The 15,354-nt window shown below is 42.0% G+C and overlaps 1 protein-coding gene across 1 annotated transcript; it reads right to left on the bottom strand.

Moving 5' to 3' along the window:
* On the bottom strand, positions 1,311-8,090 carry LOC8061964 (amino acid permease 8). The gene is made up of 6 exons (XM_002437101.2): positions 7,831-8,090; positions 3,135-3,368; positions 2,949-3,042; positions 2,634-2,851; positions 2,376-2,515; positions 1,311-2,281 (listed from the first exon to the last, which is right to left on the bottom strand). Exons 1-6 carry the CDS (start codon positions 7,973-7,975, stop codon positions 1,637-1,639), a joined length of 1,476 nt encoding a protein of 491 aa, XP_002437146.1. The 5' UTR covers positions 7,976-8,090; the 3' UTR covers positions 1,311-1,636.

The following is a 15,354-nucleotide window of genomic DNA, read 5'->3' as shown; positions in this document are numbered from 1 at the left end:
TCCATTGCCAAGACGATCGAGATTTGGATGGTAGCTCTTTTTATAAGAGAAAGGAGAAAAAAAATGACTGGGTGGTCCCATCTGTCATTAAATATTGAGATGAATTTGAGAAAATTAAGTCCTCAAAAATAGAGGAGCCCTAAAATGAAGGGTTGCTGCTGAAGACAAGGTTTTAAATTTCCATATCACAAAAAATTCGGCCACCACCAAAATTACCGAATTTCATGAAATTCGGCCAAAATTTTATCGAAAATTTTTTAGACTAGGACATGAAATATGTTTTAAAAAAATAAATCTAAACAAATATTAGAATAACTTATGACTACACATCCATCAAATAGAATAATATACAATATAAACAATAGAAAAATATGAGCCTAAGAGTTATATATCGCATGTATTAGTGTATTGCAAAAATTTAGATTTTTCTTTCGGCCACCACCGAAATTACCGAAATTCATAAAATTTCAGCGAAATTTTATCTGGTCAGTGATGCTCTTAGGAGACCAAATTGAATAACATATAATGAATTGCGAAGCTCTAATTCAAATTTGTATCTTCACAATTCGACTCCTAATTGATCGATGATGTGCTGGGAACTACTATTTTTTAGTAAAATATATTATTGTTAAAAAATGAGATTATAGCCTCCACTTTATTTGGTGAGGCTACATCAATTTATAAATGTTTTATTGATAGAATCATTTAATATAGTTTCATCTTGAAATTATCTGCATGGCCATGTCGATTCACTACGCAGCATAGGGATCCAGATCTTTAAGCTCTCTATTTGACATTAAAAAATCGATCCAGGGAATTTTTTTTAGAAGTCATGAAAGAGCCAAGAGGCTTTAGTTAAGGTTTCAACAATCATAATTGTATCGTTTGTCAAAAAAAATCATAATTGTATCTTATATATCCTCACCTAACTACATATAAGTTGTCAACCATCACTATTCACTAGACACTATCAAGACATGAATGGAAAATTTATTATTTCAGACGTTTTAATTAGATACTTCCTCTAGTTACTAATGTAGTCCATTATTTTTTCTTCTAACAAATGCAAATAACATATAAGTTTATCATATTCTCCTTTTTCTTCTTGATGAATATTTTTTGTACTTACATAAATGATCTAATTTTTCTACAATATAGTATGAAAAAGCAACAGTGCCATTTGAGACCTAGCTACTTGAGGCCTTAATTTCCTAATCCATTTATCATATGTGTCTAAACCGCATGCGTTAATTTGCAACCAGATTATTAGTGTATAATTGCTCAACACACGTTAGTAGGTCGACCAGGATAAAGACGGAGAAACCAACACTGTAATTCGGTTTGCGTTGGCTGCATTACCTTTTAATTCATTTTAATTTGAGCAAAAGCTTGTAACAATTCGATTCCTACATCATCAGCTCAAGCTTCTGCACACTTTACAACATATCCAAGACGCCATCGAAACCTCTCTACACAACCGGAGATAACATTATGCATCCATCCATAATGACTGAACCTCTCCTACCCTGAGCTATGGCACAACAAAGGCGACTGTTAAACATCTGACCCTGAGTGAGCATTGCAAGGTGTGTGGTAGGCCATTGCATTGTACACGCAGAAGCTCAGTCATCAGTCATCATGACTTGGTCTTGAAGGGAACATAGTGTTTGAGCGATTCGGTGACTCCCTCAATGGACGCGACCGCCGAGGCGAGCGACACCAGGAAGCACAGGAAGCTGAGCAGCTGCAGCGCCACCCACCTGGTGGTGTACTTCTGTATCCGCCGCTGCCGGATGTACATCTCCACTGGGTAGTACACGGTGAGCGGCCAGAACCCGATGGCGCCGAGGAAGCCCAGGATGTCGTTGAAGAAGGGCATCACGATGGCGAGCACCGTGCTCACCACCACGAACGCCGTCCTCCACGTCAGCCTGAGCATGTTGACGTTGAACCTGCCGGCCACGAGGGGGTGCTCGCGCGTGACGAACTTGGCGTTCGGCCAGCGCTTGGCGGCGGCCGTCTCCAAGGCCGCAAAGATGGGCTGCGAGAAGACCTGGTACGCGCCCACCAGGTGCACCACGATGCAGACGTTGGCAAAGTCGATCAGCCAGTAAGGTTCGTAGAAGCCGAACCCGGTCAGGATGTTCCCTGGCGCCGCGTTCCCGAACGCCGAGTACCCAAGGCAGCCAGCAAGCATGTAGAACGCCGTGGTGGTCGTCACGCCCATCAGGGTCGCCTTCTTCATCGTCTTGTTCTCGGCGGGAGGAGACTTCACCGTGTCCTGAAATTTCAGTTCAGAGTTAGTGACTGACGACCGGTCTTCAGAATGCTAATTCTGAACATACACTTCGATCGTATGCAGTGCTTGTGCTTACTTGGATTTCAATGAGAATCATGGAGTAGGAATAAGCGAATGCAATGTTGCCGAGAGCTTGAAGCGCCAGCCAGACCTTCTGGGCTGAATCAACGTCGACTCCGATCTCAGTGCCAGTCAAAGTTGATTTACCAGTACGGCCTGTGACAACGCGTACATTACAGAACACAATGTGGCATCAGAGAATGAGAATGATCAGAAGGCCTTAATCGTATTGTGTGAGACCATGATAGAGTTTATAGCCTTGTAGATAGTTCACCTGAAATGGTCCGCGCCAATGAGAGGCCGACAGCGATGGTCGAGTAAGAGAATGACATGATGGCGGCGACGATGGACAGCCACGAAAGGTCACTGAAGTTAGGGAGCTGAGAGAAGAAGATCTGAACGATCCCAAATACAACCATGTACATGGTGTCATAGGTGCTGCAATCGGCGTCGTGTCCCTTTTTGTGGAAGCAGTTAGCCTTGTGCACGGCCCTGCTCATCATCATTCAGCCAAAAGGGATATCTCAATCGACGATGAGATTGAAGTCTACCAAAACATATAAATGAGCCCATTTCAAGAATTACTTACGCTGCACTGATGGACGCTGTAATTGTATACCCAACGGCAGTTCCAACCAAGTTAACATACTGGAAAACACCACAGGACAAGACTTGCCATCGACCTGCATTATACACGACATGTATCATCTTCACTGTCGAAATTCAGAAAACGAACCGTTGGTTTGTCTGGGATGATGGGAGCGCAAAGAAGTACCCAGGTATGCGGCGACAGCGTCCATGTAGGTGTAGTTCCTCTTGCCAGTGAGCTGATCGCCGCTGCGGTAGCAGTCACTGAGAAGGCTAGAGGTGTAGTACGTGATGAGGGCAAAGATCATCAGGGTGAGCGGCCCCACGACCCAGCCCAGCTGTGCAGTTGACCAGGCGAGGGAGAGCACACCGGAGCCGATGACGGCTGTGATGATGTGCGCGCTCGCCGTCCATACCGTTCCTGAAACAATTATCAAGATATTGTAAAACCAATCAGTCATCCGTATATAACACAATACATACAATCATAAAACAATTGACTTTATTAGAGCTAAGTTTTCTTCATCATCTCAGAAGAACCCACAAGGCACAGTTTTGAACTAGTGTCGTAGGCTCTAAAGTTACACGCCTTTTTGGTTCCCTTGCTAAGGACATGTTTGGTTCCCCTTCCTAAATTTTAGCTAGCTAAAATTATTTTAGCTACTCTTAGGTGACTAATGGAACTAAACTATTTTAGCTTATTTTAGTTAATGTGTTTGGAACTTTAGCTACTAAAGTGACTAAAATTTAGCAAGGGGAACCAAACATGGCCTAAATTTTAGAGCTAAATTTTAGTCACTTTAGTAGCTAAACTTCCAAACACATTGACTAAAAGGAGCTAAAATAATTTAGTCCCACTAGTCATCCAAGAGTAACTAAAATAATTTTAGTTGGTACAAATTTAGCAAGGGAACCAAACAGGGCCTTAGAGCAACTCCAAGAGCTTGGCTAAAATTAGTAGCCAAATTTCATTGTTTAGCTATTTTATAAAACAGAAAAATTTAAAAAAATGAAAAGTCCACAACAGCCTTGCTATTTTACAAAATTAGATAGTCAGCGTCGGTGCTTGGCTATATATGGCCACCGAAAATCAAGGGATAGTCAACGTTCTATTTTACAAAACCGGATAGTACACTGTTACAGCTTACTTTTTGCTATGCAAATTCTAGAATAGCCTCCGCAACGAAAATAGCCAAACTCTTGGAGTTGCTCTTAGGGGTGGAAATGGATGGCTCAAAATTCGAGCTACCCAATTAGTATCGCTAGACACATTTGTATAGAAAATGGAGCATAGTCGATGGAGCAAATTCAAACAGACTCTAAGTTACACTCTGGCAGGCTTGATTACATTTCTGCAATTTAAAATTTATAAGTAGGGCTGGGGGATCAACAAGCTATAGTTTTGACCTGCTACCTACAACCAAATCGAGTGGCACATGCCATTGACCCATGTCTCTGTCTTACATGGTCACACGGTCACCAAAGGGACAGGGACAAAGTCCAAAGGAATCACTGAAGCCCGGAGATAAATGTCACCCTCCCACTGCCCACAGGTGCATAATTCAGCGAGACAAAGGTCTCTTGCATGATTTTTCAACAAAAAAAAAGGCCTTGCATGCCCCTTGGTCAACAAAGGTGAAAGGCTCCCTGATTTGCGTTGGTCCGGTGTGCTAAAATCTGCTGCTGTCATCGCTCGGAAGTTGCCGGCGCACAAAAGGCTATCCTATCTCGTCCAGTAGCATGTGCTGCCTCTGCCTAAAATATATGTTCATCTCACATTCTAAAAAAAATAACTAATTTTATAAAAAAAAATATCATTTATGTCACTAATAGATTTATTATAAAAATATATTCTATAATTAATATAATATTCATTCAGTACAACAGATGTTAATATCTTTTATATAGATTAGATAAAGGTTAAAGATAATGGACTTCTTAAAAAAGGGGAAATGCACTTCTTTTGTGACGTACTCGTCATCCTCACCCCTGGTCATCCTAGTAATGCAGAGTGTACTCCCTCCCTCCGTATATAGGATTTAGAAATCGTTTTGATAAAATTTAGGTCAAACATTGAGAATATAAATCATTAATAACTTTTAAATTGCTGAGTTTGCAAATGTAAAAATTATATGAATAGATTTGTCTTAAAAAAAATACTTTCATAAAAATATATATATCATTTTTTCTAAATACTTTTATTAAAATAAAAGGTCAAAATTGTGTTTTAGAGAGTCGCTGTCCTAAACAATTTCTAAATCCTATACGGAGGGAGTATAATCTAATAAAAAATAGTCTAAGCAGATGAACTCATGCTACATTAGTGAAACGAGAAAAAACAAGTGAATATATAGTAAAATTAATTCCCCGATGAACAAACAATGTCAGGTGTTCTATGCTTCTTCAGAAAATGGGCAAGACTGCAAAACTAAAACAGAGGGGAGGGGGGGTGGGGGGTTAATTCAAAAAAAAAATGAGCAAAAGATTTCATAGGGCTGCGCCAAAAAGTCAGAGACGGCAGGCCTTATGGCACATATATGTATTCTTGCATTGGTATGCTCATCGCCGCAGTTGACAGACTCTTGCCTCCTGGATATGATATCTCCTCGCCGAATAGCTCCCGTAAAAAAAGGTGCAGCCATATACATAAAGCACATATTGTGCACTCAACAAACTCTGCTGAGTGCTGACCCAGAATATTCTAGCAGTATAGTATTCTTTTGTTTTCCATGTGAAGCAAAAATAAAGAGTACACTAAGTTTTAAAAAAACAAGAGTAGTTTGATTTTGCGTCAAGGACACAGATTCTGCTCAAAGAGAACCACCAGGAAGATCAGACAAAATGGAACTTTCAGTCAGGAATGTTTATTAGCTGAAAATATAGCCCCCTGGGCCCTGGCATAGAAATTCAGGCCGATGCGTTGCGTGTCAAAAAGCACTGTAACTTTTTTCCATGTGAAGAAGGAATCTGTGAAACAATCAGAAAGTCGCAACCGTGTACTTCCATTTTCACATTAGTACACAAGGACGCAGCTGAAACGTGTACGTGGGCCAATCCGATTTTAAAGACAAGTATACTTTGATTTTGACTTATATATATCCAGTCTAATGTAATACCATGTAAATATTAATTAATTAATTATAGCTACATGTGTAATTAACTGATTCAATTGTGCATTCATAGGGTGTTTTAGTGCCCCTTTCATCCAAAAAATTTTAGGTTTTGGTCCATCATTTTGCATAATAATGGAATTAAACACTATGCAATTTTTTTTGGCAAAATGGTTGTCATTCTCCATTTAAGATTTTGGCCTCAAGAGACAAAAAAAAAAGGTCTAAAGAGCCTCAAGAGGCCACAACGAGGACAATAAATTCTGCATTTTGGATAAAACTAAATATAACCCTAAAAATTTTAGAATTTTATATTTTATCATTAAAAAAATAGTTAATATTTTGTATTTTGTATTCCATGGAGAATCGAATAGGCCCTCAATAATAAATCTATGTTTTCTATAGGAGATGGTCTAACAAATAGATAAAAATTCTAGAATGTTATTTTTTTTATGAGACAGATAGACAGATAATCAAGTTTCTCTAAAACTAGATACGAATAAGTTATCATTGGTTTTCATCAAAAGAATAAGTTATCATTGGTTTCTTAGGCCTTGTTTAGTTTCTAAAAAATTTCGGATTTCGCTACTGTAGCACTTTCGTTTTTATTTGATAAATATTGTCCAATCATGAACTAACTAAGATCAAAAGATTCGTCTCGCGATTTACAGACAAACTGTGTAATTAGTTTTTATTTTTGTCTATATTTATTGTTTCATGCATGTGCCGCAAAATTCGAACGTAAAATCTTGAAAACTTTTTGGATTTCGGGGTCAACTAAAAACAGGGCCTAAGCAACTTGTGGTGGCCGTAGCTACAGCTGCAGCAGCTGCTGCTGCACAGCCACAAGAGGCGACCACAGGATGGCCCCAGCCCTGCGGCGGCCGTGGCATTTGACCTGGGTCAGCGCTGGACCAGCGCGACGACCCATCCCATGCCCGCCGGTCGTCGCCACGGCGTCTTCGTCCTTGCTTCCCGGGGCGCAATAAGACAAACACGATGGAGCTAATCAGGCAACGATGCGGCAACAGCTGCTGCCGTCCCCAACCCCAACTGGTTGGGCGGTGCACGTCATGATGTCAGGGACGACGGATACAAGACCTGCTGAATAGCTACCGGCTAGCGCGTATGGCGTACGCGCTCATCCACAACAAGCTTCAGTGGCCTGCTGATTCTGCTTCCGTCGATGCCGCCCAAATTTTAAGCCATTACTAACTATTACTATGATTATGGCTAATATATGATTATACAAGGCAGATGATAACTACACCGCCCATGCTAAATTTGGCGTTACATACAAGGTTGGTGTTGTGCTAACAACGCAGGAGAGATTGGCTAATCAAAGAGAAAGGTAAGGGAGGATAATTGAAACAGGCATGCGTGCCTGTCCAAAAAAAAAAAAAGAGTGGCCCTCCTCACGCTCTCGGTACTTCCTCGAAAGAGAAAAGCAAAGCAAATTGTCTAGACGAATCTAGACGAGAAAATTCTTCAGAGTTGTGATAGTGTTCTAAAGGATTTGAACTCCATCATGGGAACATCAATGCAACACAGGAGCGCTCCGGAGCAAACAATAAGAACAACGGTTACTTCGAGTATGTTACCAATGGTGAGCCGTATGGACGCCGGCCAGACTGTCCGCACAAGTTTATTCAATTCCAGCAAAGGCAGAGAGAAAAAAAAAAAAGCAGGGAGAGGCACGCATATACAAACAGAAGAGACGGCGGCGGCGGGGCTAGACGTACTAGACATATGGGCGGTGGTTCGATCACTTACCGGTGCGCTTCTTCCTGCCGTCGTCGTCGAGCTCCTGGCCGCCGGCGCCGCCGTCCCGCGGCTGCTGAGGGTAGTAGTGCGCTCCGTCGGCGCCGGCGCCGGAGCCGGAGCCGTTGCGCGCCGCCATCTCCAGGTCCTGCGCCATCTCAGCGGCCGCCTGGGACGGGGCGGGCGTGCCGTGCGCTGGGGCCTGGGGCGGCGGTTGCGGGGGGGATTTTTGTTGTTGAGAGAAACCCGGTGCGGAGAGGCAAAGGGGCAGGGCCGCCGCGCCAGATTTTATACACGCGGGAGTAGAGTAGTGACGCGCACAGGCCTGCTACTGCTGCTAGGGGCCGGCCAGGGGCAGCCAGATTTGAAAGAAAAAAAAAAAAGGCTGTTAAAACGCGTGCCTGGGCCCCTGCCAACTGCCACGCGGTCAACGTGCGTGGCGTGGGCAGTCAAACTACGGATAGAATTAGTACTAGAGCAGACAATTTTGCACTATAAGTTTGGATTATGGACTTTTCATGTGATCTCCGTCCGGATTAAAACAGAACATGGAACCTTTAGATCAGATTGGGTTTAGGTCTTGTTTAGATTCAAAAAGATTTTTGGATTTTGACACCGTAATACTTTCGTTTTTATTTGACAAACATTGTTTAATCATGGAGTAACTAGGCTTAAAAGATTCGTCTCGCGATTTACAGGCAAACTGTGGAATTAGTTTTTGTTTTTATCTATATTTAATACTTCATGCATTTGCCGCAAGATTCGATGTGACGAGAAATTTTGAAAAGTTTTTTGGTTTTTGGATGAACTAAACAAGGCCTTAAGGGCATCTCCAACAGTTATGCAATTGGAATTTGCCATTTGTTGGAGTTTGCCAAGTCCCTAAACGTTTTGCCAAAGAAAAAATAAGTTCATCTCCAAGTGTTTGGCATTTTTGACTTGGCATTTCCCAAAATAGTGGACCCAACTATTTTTGTCCGGGAATCTTTCATCTTCGCGGGAAATTTTCTCGCGTGTCGCGCGGGAGCCCGTCGCGCGCAATTTTTTCGCTCGTCGCCGCCAATTGTCTCGCGCGTCGCGCGGCCGTGTCGTCCCGCAAGTCCACGTCGCCGCTTGGTCCAGGTCGTCGAGATCCGATCTCGTCGCTGCGATCGATCTCCTAGCCTCACGTCGCTGCAACAAAATGACGCGGCGATGGATCTCCTAGCTGGAGTAGCGTCGCATGAAGGAAGGAGAGGAGGCGGTGATGGATCTCCTAGCCTCGCGTCGCTGCAACAAAAGGAGGCGGCGATGGATCTCCTTCGTCCCCGCGCCAAGAAAGGAGGCGGCGCGCAGGGGAAAGAGAATAATCGTGTGCGAGGACTCGTATCGCGGGAAACTACCACGACGTGGGGAGTACGAGCACGACAAGGAGTCCAAGATTCTCGGGATATCAAAATTGCCAAGCCATTGTGCCTATGCAAAAATGCCAAGTTTGGTCCATCAAATGCCAAGTTTGCCAAAATGCATAAGTCAAATGCAAAACTGTTGGAGAGCCATTTTTAAGATTTTTGGCAAATTTCAAGAATGCAAAGTCCAATTGCATAACTGTTGGAGATGCTCTAAGAGCATCTCCAAGGGTTATGCATTTTGACTTTGCATTTACTAATTTGTAAAAAAAAAACTTAAAATGTGTTATCCAATGGTTTTGCATTTAGACTTTGCAATTTGCATAACTTCGCATTTAGAGGTCCAGACTTGGCATATATGCCAAGCCCTCCAGGCTTTGCAAATCGTGATCGTCCCCACGCCCGCACGACTCGGGCTGCGTTCCGTCCACCCGCGAGTGCCGCCAAGTTTTGCCGGGAAGCTTTGCCACAGAGGATCAGGACGGGCGAGGTTCAGGATGAGGCTGAAAGCCCTAGTTTGGTTTTGGATAATTGATGAAACCCTAGTACTAACCTCTATACTAAGTGTGTGTAGACTTAATGAGGTTGGTACATGCCAAGTGATGGAGCAAAGATGATCATGGTGATGATGGTGATGACCACAAGATGATCAAGTGCTCCACTTGGAAAAGAAGAAAGAGAAAAACAAAACCCTATGGAGATCAAGGCAAAGGTATTGCTTAGGGTTTTGGTTTTGGTGATCAAGACACCATAGAGGGTGTGATCACATTTAGGATAGATAGCCGTACTATAAAGAGGGGAATTCTTTGGCTAAGCGATTATCAAGTGCCACTAGGTGTCATTGTTCATGTGCATGCATTTAGAACCTAGTGAGCTAACTTAACTCCTTCAAAGAAAATGATTGTGAAAATGCTAACACACGTGCACTTGTTGGTACACACTTTGTGGTGTTAGCACACTTTGAGAAGGAGGTGGAGTTTGAAAGGTAGAGAGAGGATGGGTTCCTCTCTCCCTCCCGCCGAGCTTGCGAGGCGGGATTCGGCGCTTTTCGAGAAAATGAAGTGCATATTTTCTTTTGCGCCGGTGGGAATTTTTGGAGAAGTCGCGAGAGTGTACCGGACGCTGGCTTCTGGAGCACCGGACGCTGAGTCTGAGCGTCCGGTGCAGACAGTGCCTGGCCCAGTTAGGGTAAGGCACCGGACGCTGGCTTGAGCGTCCGGTGGTGCGCGTCCAGTGTGCAGGCGTTTTGCGACCCTCTCTGCGCATGGGTCCGGTGAGCACCGGACGGTCCGGTGGCTTGCGTCCGGTGACCCTGCGAGTTTGCGGAGCTCTCTGCGCATGAGTCCGGTGTGCACCGGACGCGTCCGGTGCCAACCTGCTCAGCGTCCGGTGCTCTGCAGGTTACCGTTAGACTCTGACACGCGGCTGACGTTGGAGCACCGGACGCAGGTGTTGAGCGTCCGGTGCCCCTTTAAGAGCGTCCGGTGACCCCGCAGTTTGCCCAGTGAAAAGAGCCAACGGCTCTATTTGTTTGAGGGGCTATAAATACGTGTTTGGCCGGCTTGGGGCTCACTCTCTTGGCATTCTAACATACTTGACATCCTTGTGAGCCTAAGCAAACACCTCCCACTCATCTCCTTCATAGATTAAACATCTTTGTGAGATTGGGAGTGATTCCAAGTGCATTTGCTTGAGTGATTGCATCTAGTGGCACTTAGGGATCGTTCTAGCTGCGGTTTTCTTGTTACTCTTGGTGGTTGCCGCCACCTAGACGGCTTGGAGCAGCGGAGGAGCTTTGGCACGAGTTGGTGATTGTTCGTGGCCATCTCCCGGTGATTGTGAGGGGTCTTGTACCTTCCCCGGCGGAGAGCCGAAAGGTAACTCTAGTGGATTGCTCGTGTCATTGAGCTACCTCACTTGTGGGTAGGTTCTTATGGTGTCCTAGTGAGGACGAGGTTCGTGCTACACCTCTTAGCCACCGAACCACCAAGTGTTGGTCGACACAACGGGGACGTAGCGTGCCGGCAAGCACGTGAACCTCGGGAGAAAAATCGGTGTCTCAATTGAGTTTGATTGGCATTCTCCCGGTGCTTGATTGTTTATATTAGTGATTGGTTCATCCCCTACACGGCGGTATAAATACCTCATCTTATCTTTACTTACCGCAAACTAGTGTAATTAGTTTAGTTGCTTACTTTGACTTGTGTAGCTTAGTTCTTGTGTGCATAGAGATCTTAGCAACTAGAATTGTTGGGTAGGTGGCTTGCAAACACCCCTTTAGAGCTAGAGCAAAAAGCTTCGCTTTGTTATTTACTAACCTTTTGCTCTAGTGAGTTTGTAGAATTTTTAAATAGGCTATTCACCCCCCCCTCTAGCCATATTAGGACCTTTCAGAGGCGAGGTTCATGACGGGTGAGGACCAAACGACGTGGCACGAGGACCTGGACGGGGCGATGATGACTGAGCGAGGAATGCCGCGATACGAAGGCGTGCGATGCGCGAAGAATTACCGGCGACGAAGAAAATTGCGCGCCAAGAGAAAAACCTTCCGTGGAAAAAAGTGTGGGCCTAAAATTTCCTCAAATGCCAAGTGAAAATACAAAGCCATTGGAGATCACGCCTTTTTATCCTTGCCATTTTTATTTAGAACTTTGCAAACTCCATCAAATACAAAACTAAAAATGCATAACCCTTGAGATGCTCTAACTAGCGGTAGACCCAGGGAAAAAAGCTATAGGTGAGGGGAACTCTTGCAGAAGATAAACCAAGAGTATGAGCCTTGTTTAGTTATAAAATTTTTGACAAAATAGACACGGTAGCACTTCGTTTGTATTTGATAAATAGTGTCCAATTATAGACTAACTATGCTCAAAAGATTTTCTCGCAAATTACAAAAAAACTGCACAATTAGTTATTTTTTAATCTATATTTATTGTTCCATGCATGTGTCGCAAGATTTGTCAATATGGAAAATTTTGCAAAATTTCTCAAGAACTAAACAAAGCCCCAAAGGCATTACAGTAGCACAAACTATAGCGAACACATGGATGAACACAGATGATGTTTTGAGATGATAACTTAAATTTAGAGAACAAATATTGTTCTTCCATATAATACAGTTCAAATATATATATCAGAAGAAAAATGGACTAATAACCCGTAATTTATTAAAAGAAAAAATAGTGAGTAATAATAAAGTGTTCATATCGCTTCAACATTGATATATTTTATAAACATCATATAGGTGGGATTTGATTGCAAGTTCACTCTTTGGTAATTCATGGCTTAAAAACATCTTCTAATGGCTAAACTACAAAAGTCAAAACAATGACAATTATACCATTTATTTTGGTCTTCTTTTTGCCAACGCCAACTTCAGACCAAATAATACATATTGCCTCCATACCCATAAAACAAGTCTTTTTGACAATGGCACGGTCTCCAAAGTCTAATATTGACTTCTTATTTTTTAAAAAATATTTATCAAAAAGTGGTATAGATATATTTTTATCAAAGTATTTTTTTAAGACAAATCTATTAATATAGTTTTTATATTTTCAAATTCAACAATTTAAAAGTTATTTATGATTTTATATTGCCAATGTTTGACTCAAATCTTATCCAAAACGACTTGTTTTATGGGTATAGAGGTAGTAGGTATCATCATGGAGGACGTATTTAGTCGGCTGGACATTGCATAAACAATGTCGACTTCTCGGGGTTTAAATTGTGAGTTTCTATCTAATACTCCCTCTGTTTTTTAAATTATAAGATGTTTTTAGCTTTTCTAGATATGTTGTATTTACTATGTATATAGATATACACTATGTCTAGATACATAGTAAAAACACCGATTTAGTAACTCGAAAAATAATTCATTATAAATGTTGTCTAATAAATGCTTGTTTGGATGGACCAGGACTAACAACTTATCTTGTTAGCTCATATCTATAGCCTAAAAGTCTAACAAGGAGTATGACTAGTGGGCTGATAATTAAGGCATGTCTGGCATAACTTTTTGTTTTGGCTTCTCCTACATACACCAGCAATAGTAGCAATTCTATTCACAGGAGTCATTTTTCTCACTTCTTATAAAAATGAAAGTGAAATCAGAAAAAGCCACTATTTTAAACTTCTCAAGTACTCTAGTGCTGAGCTAGAGCCCGAGGGAGCCTGCCCAAATAGACCCTTAGTTTATCCATTAGAATTCTTTTTAAGAAGTGCTCCAGTACTCCTGTTCTAAAAACTGCACAGATTTCAAAAACATCTATCTAATTAACTAATTATTTTTAAAAAGTATCTTTTACCAGGTTTCACCTGAGCCCATTCAAGCCCGGTGCATGCCTATCCCATACCCAAGGCGAACCCCAAAACCCCTTGTTCTGTTTCCGTTTTCGTGAGGTCCGGCAAGGAGCAGACTGCAGACCAGTATGTTGGGACTGGGACATGTCGCCGCCTCTGTCCTCCTTATATTGCAGGATTGTGTAGCTAATCGTCCGATGCGTTCGTTTTGTTTTAGTGAGGTCCGATGACGCTTACGAAGAATAGAATGGATCAATGCTGTGGAGAGCCGGGAGACTGCGCAATGCACTCGCCATCATGGCGTCGCCGTACGCCGCTGGAAAGCCAGCGCTGCCGCCTGCCGGCGCCGCCATGGAGAGCTCGCATGAAGAGGTCCACATCTCTTCCTCCGATGAGTCTGCTCCTTGCTAGCTTTGTGGGCTAAGAATGTGGTGGGCTTGAATGGTCTGGGGGCACGCGGGGGCAGTTGAAAATAAATTAGTAAAATAATTTAATTAGTTATTAAATGAGCCGCTTTAAGATCTGTGCAAGTTTTAGAAAAAGGAGTACGGGAGCAATTGGAATTCAGACAGGACCTAAGTCAATTCAAGAGATTACATGACACTATGGAGACTTTCTCCAACACAACAATATGCTTGTCCTCGATCGGAGATAGTGTGTAGCATGTGTCCCATACAAAGCGGAAAATGGCCTCAACATCACTAACGAACGAGCGCTATATGTTACAGCAGTCAGCAAGGCTGGCTTGGCTGAGCTGAGATCGAATTATTGAAGGATCGGATCGGAGTAGCAAGTTGCATCACGGCGACTGATTCATCGCATCCAGTGGGATGTGGATCGCCAAGCAGCTACACTGCTGGCTACACTCCACCTCCATGCATGAAACACATGTTTTAGGCAAGTTCACTCAAGGTAACCATACTGTTCTTCAGGTTTTCTTTTCCTACGCGCATGCTCCTCTATTGATACCGTAGCTACTTAAATAAACATAAAGAAAAAGGGATTTTTATTTCAAAGGATAACAGCTCCAACGAGCGAAAGAATAATTAGACCAAACCATAAGCATATGTATGTTAGAGTCGAATACTCGAATCAGAAATTTTCAAATCCAAATAGACATGTTTTATTATAGGCAAAATTTGTTGTTGGACATGTCAAGTGATGGCTCTTTGCTAGCAGACACATATTTTCGAGTGATTTCTAAAAGACATTCTAGTTCTTGATAAATTATTGGTTGGTGAACACCATGCCTAACAGAATACTTTTATAAAGTAGATATAAAATCATATAAGTATCCAAAATTATACTATAAAATCGTCTAGACTCAACATGATGAGAACCACACAGTATTGCACTGAAAATGATTATTTTGTCTCTCTTCATAAATAAATAAATAAAGTTAACCATGGTTAATTTTTTCATGTATTTGTAGGACACTAAAATTCTTGGAAAATCATAGATTGTGTACATCACCAAATCATGACTATGCTAAAAATATCAGCTCAAAATAGTAAAGTTTCATATATCAATTAAGCTTGACAGAAGATAAATCTATAACTCAGTTATGCTAAATATACCATTATGAATTTTATTATCTTGAGCTGATATTTTTAGCATAGTCATGATTTGGTGATGTACGTATTCTATGATTTTTTTCAAGATTTTTAGTGTCCTACAAATACATCAACAAATTAACCATGGTTAACTTTGTTTATTTATGAATAGAGACAAAATAATTATTTTTAGTGCAAAACAATATTTTACTGTGTGATTCTCATCATGTAAAGTCTAGACGATTTTATGGTATAATTTTAGGATACTTATATGATTTTATATCTATTTTATA

The sequence above is a fragment of the Sorghum bicolor genome, chromosome 10 (assembly GCF_000003195.3).
Source record: "Sorghum bicolor cultivar BTx623 chromosome 10, Sorghum_bicolor_NCBIv3, whole genome shotgun sequence".
Lineage (NCBI taxonomy): Eukaryota > Viridiplantae > Streptophyta > Magnoliopsida > Poales > Poaceae > Sorghum > Sorghum bicolor.
This window is presented reverse-complemented; position numbering and strand designations above follow the sequence as displayed.

What these genes read in the sequence shown, in the direction of transcription:
- LOC8061964 (XM_002437101.2), bottom strand. Translation starts at nt 7,975, where the DNA reads ATGGCGCAGGACCTGGAGATGGCGGCGCGCAACGGCTCCGGCTCCGGC. An exon ending in CGGCAGGAAGAAGCGCACCG is followed by an intron (nt 3,369 to 7,830) that starts GTAAGTGATCGA and finishes TAATTGTTTCAG; the next exon opens with GAACGGTATGGACGGCGAGC. An exon ending in CGCTGTCGCCGCATACCTGG is followed by an intron (nt 3,043 to 3,134) that starts GTACTTCTTTGC and finishes TGTATAATGCAG; the next exon opens with GTCGATGGCAAGTCTTGTCC.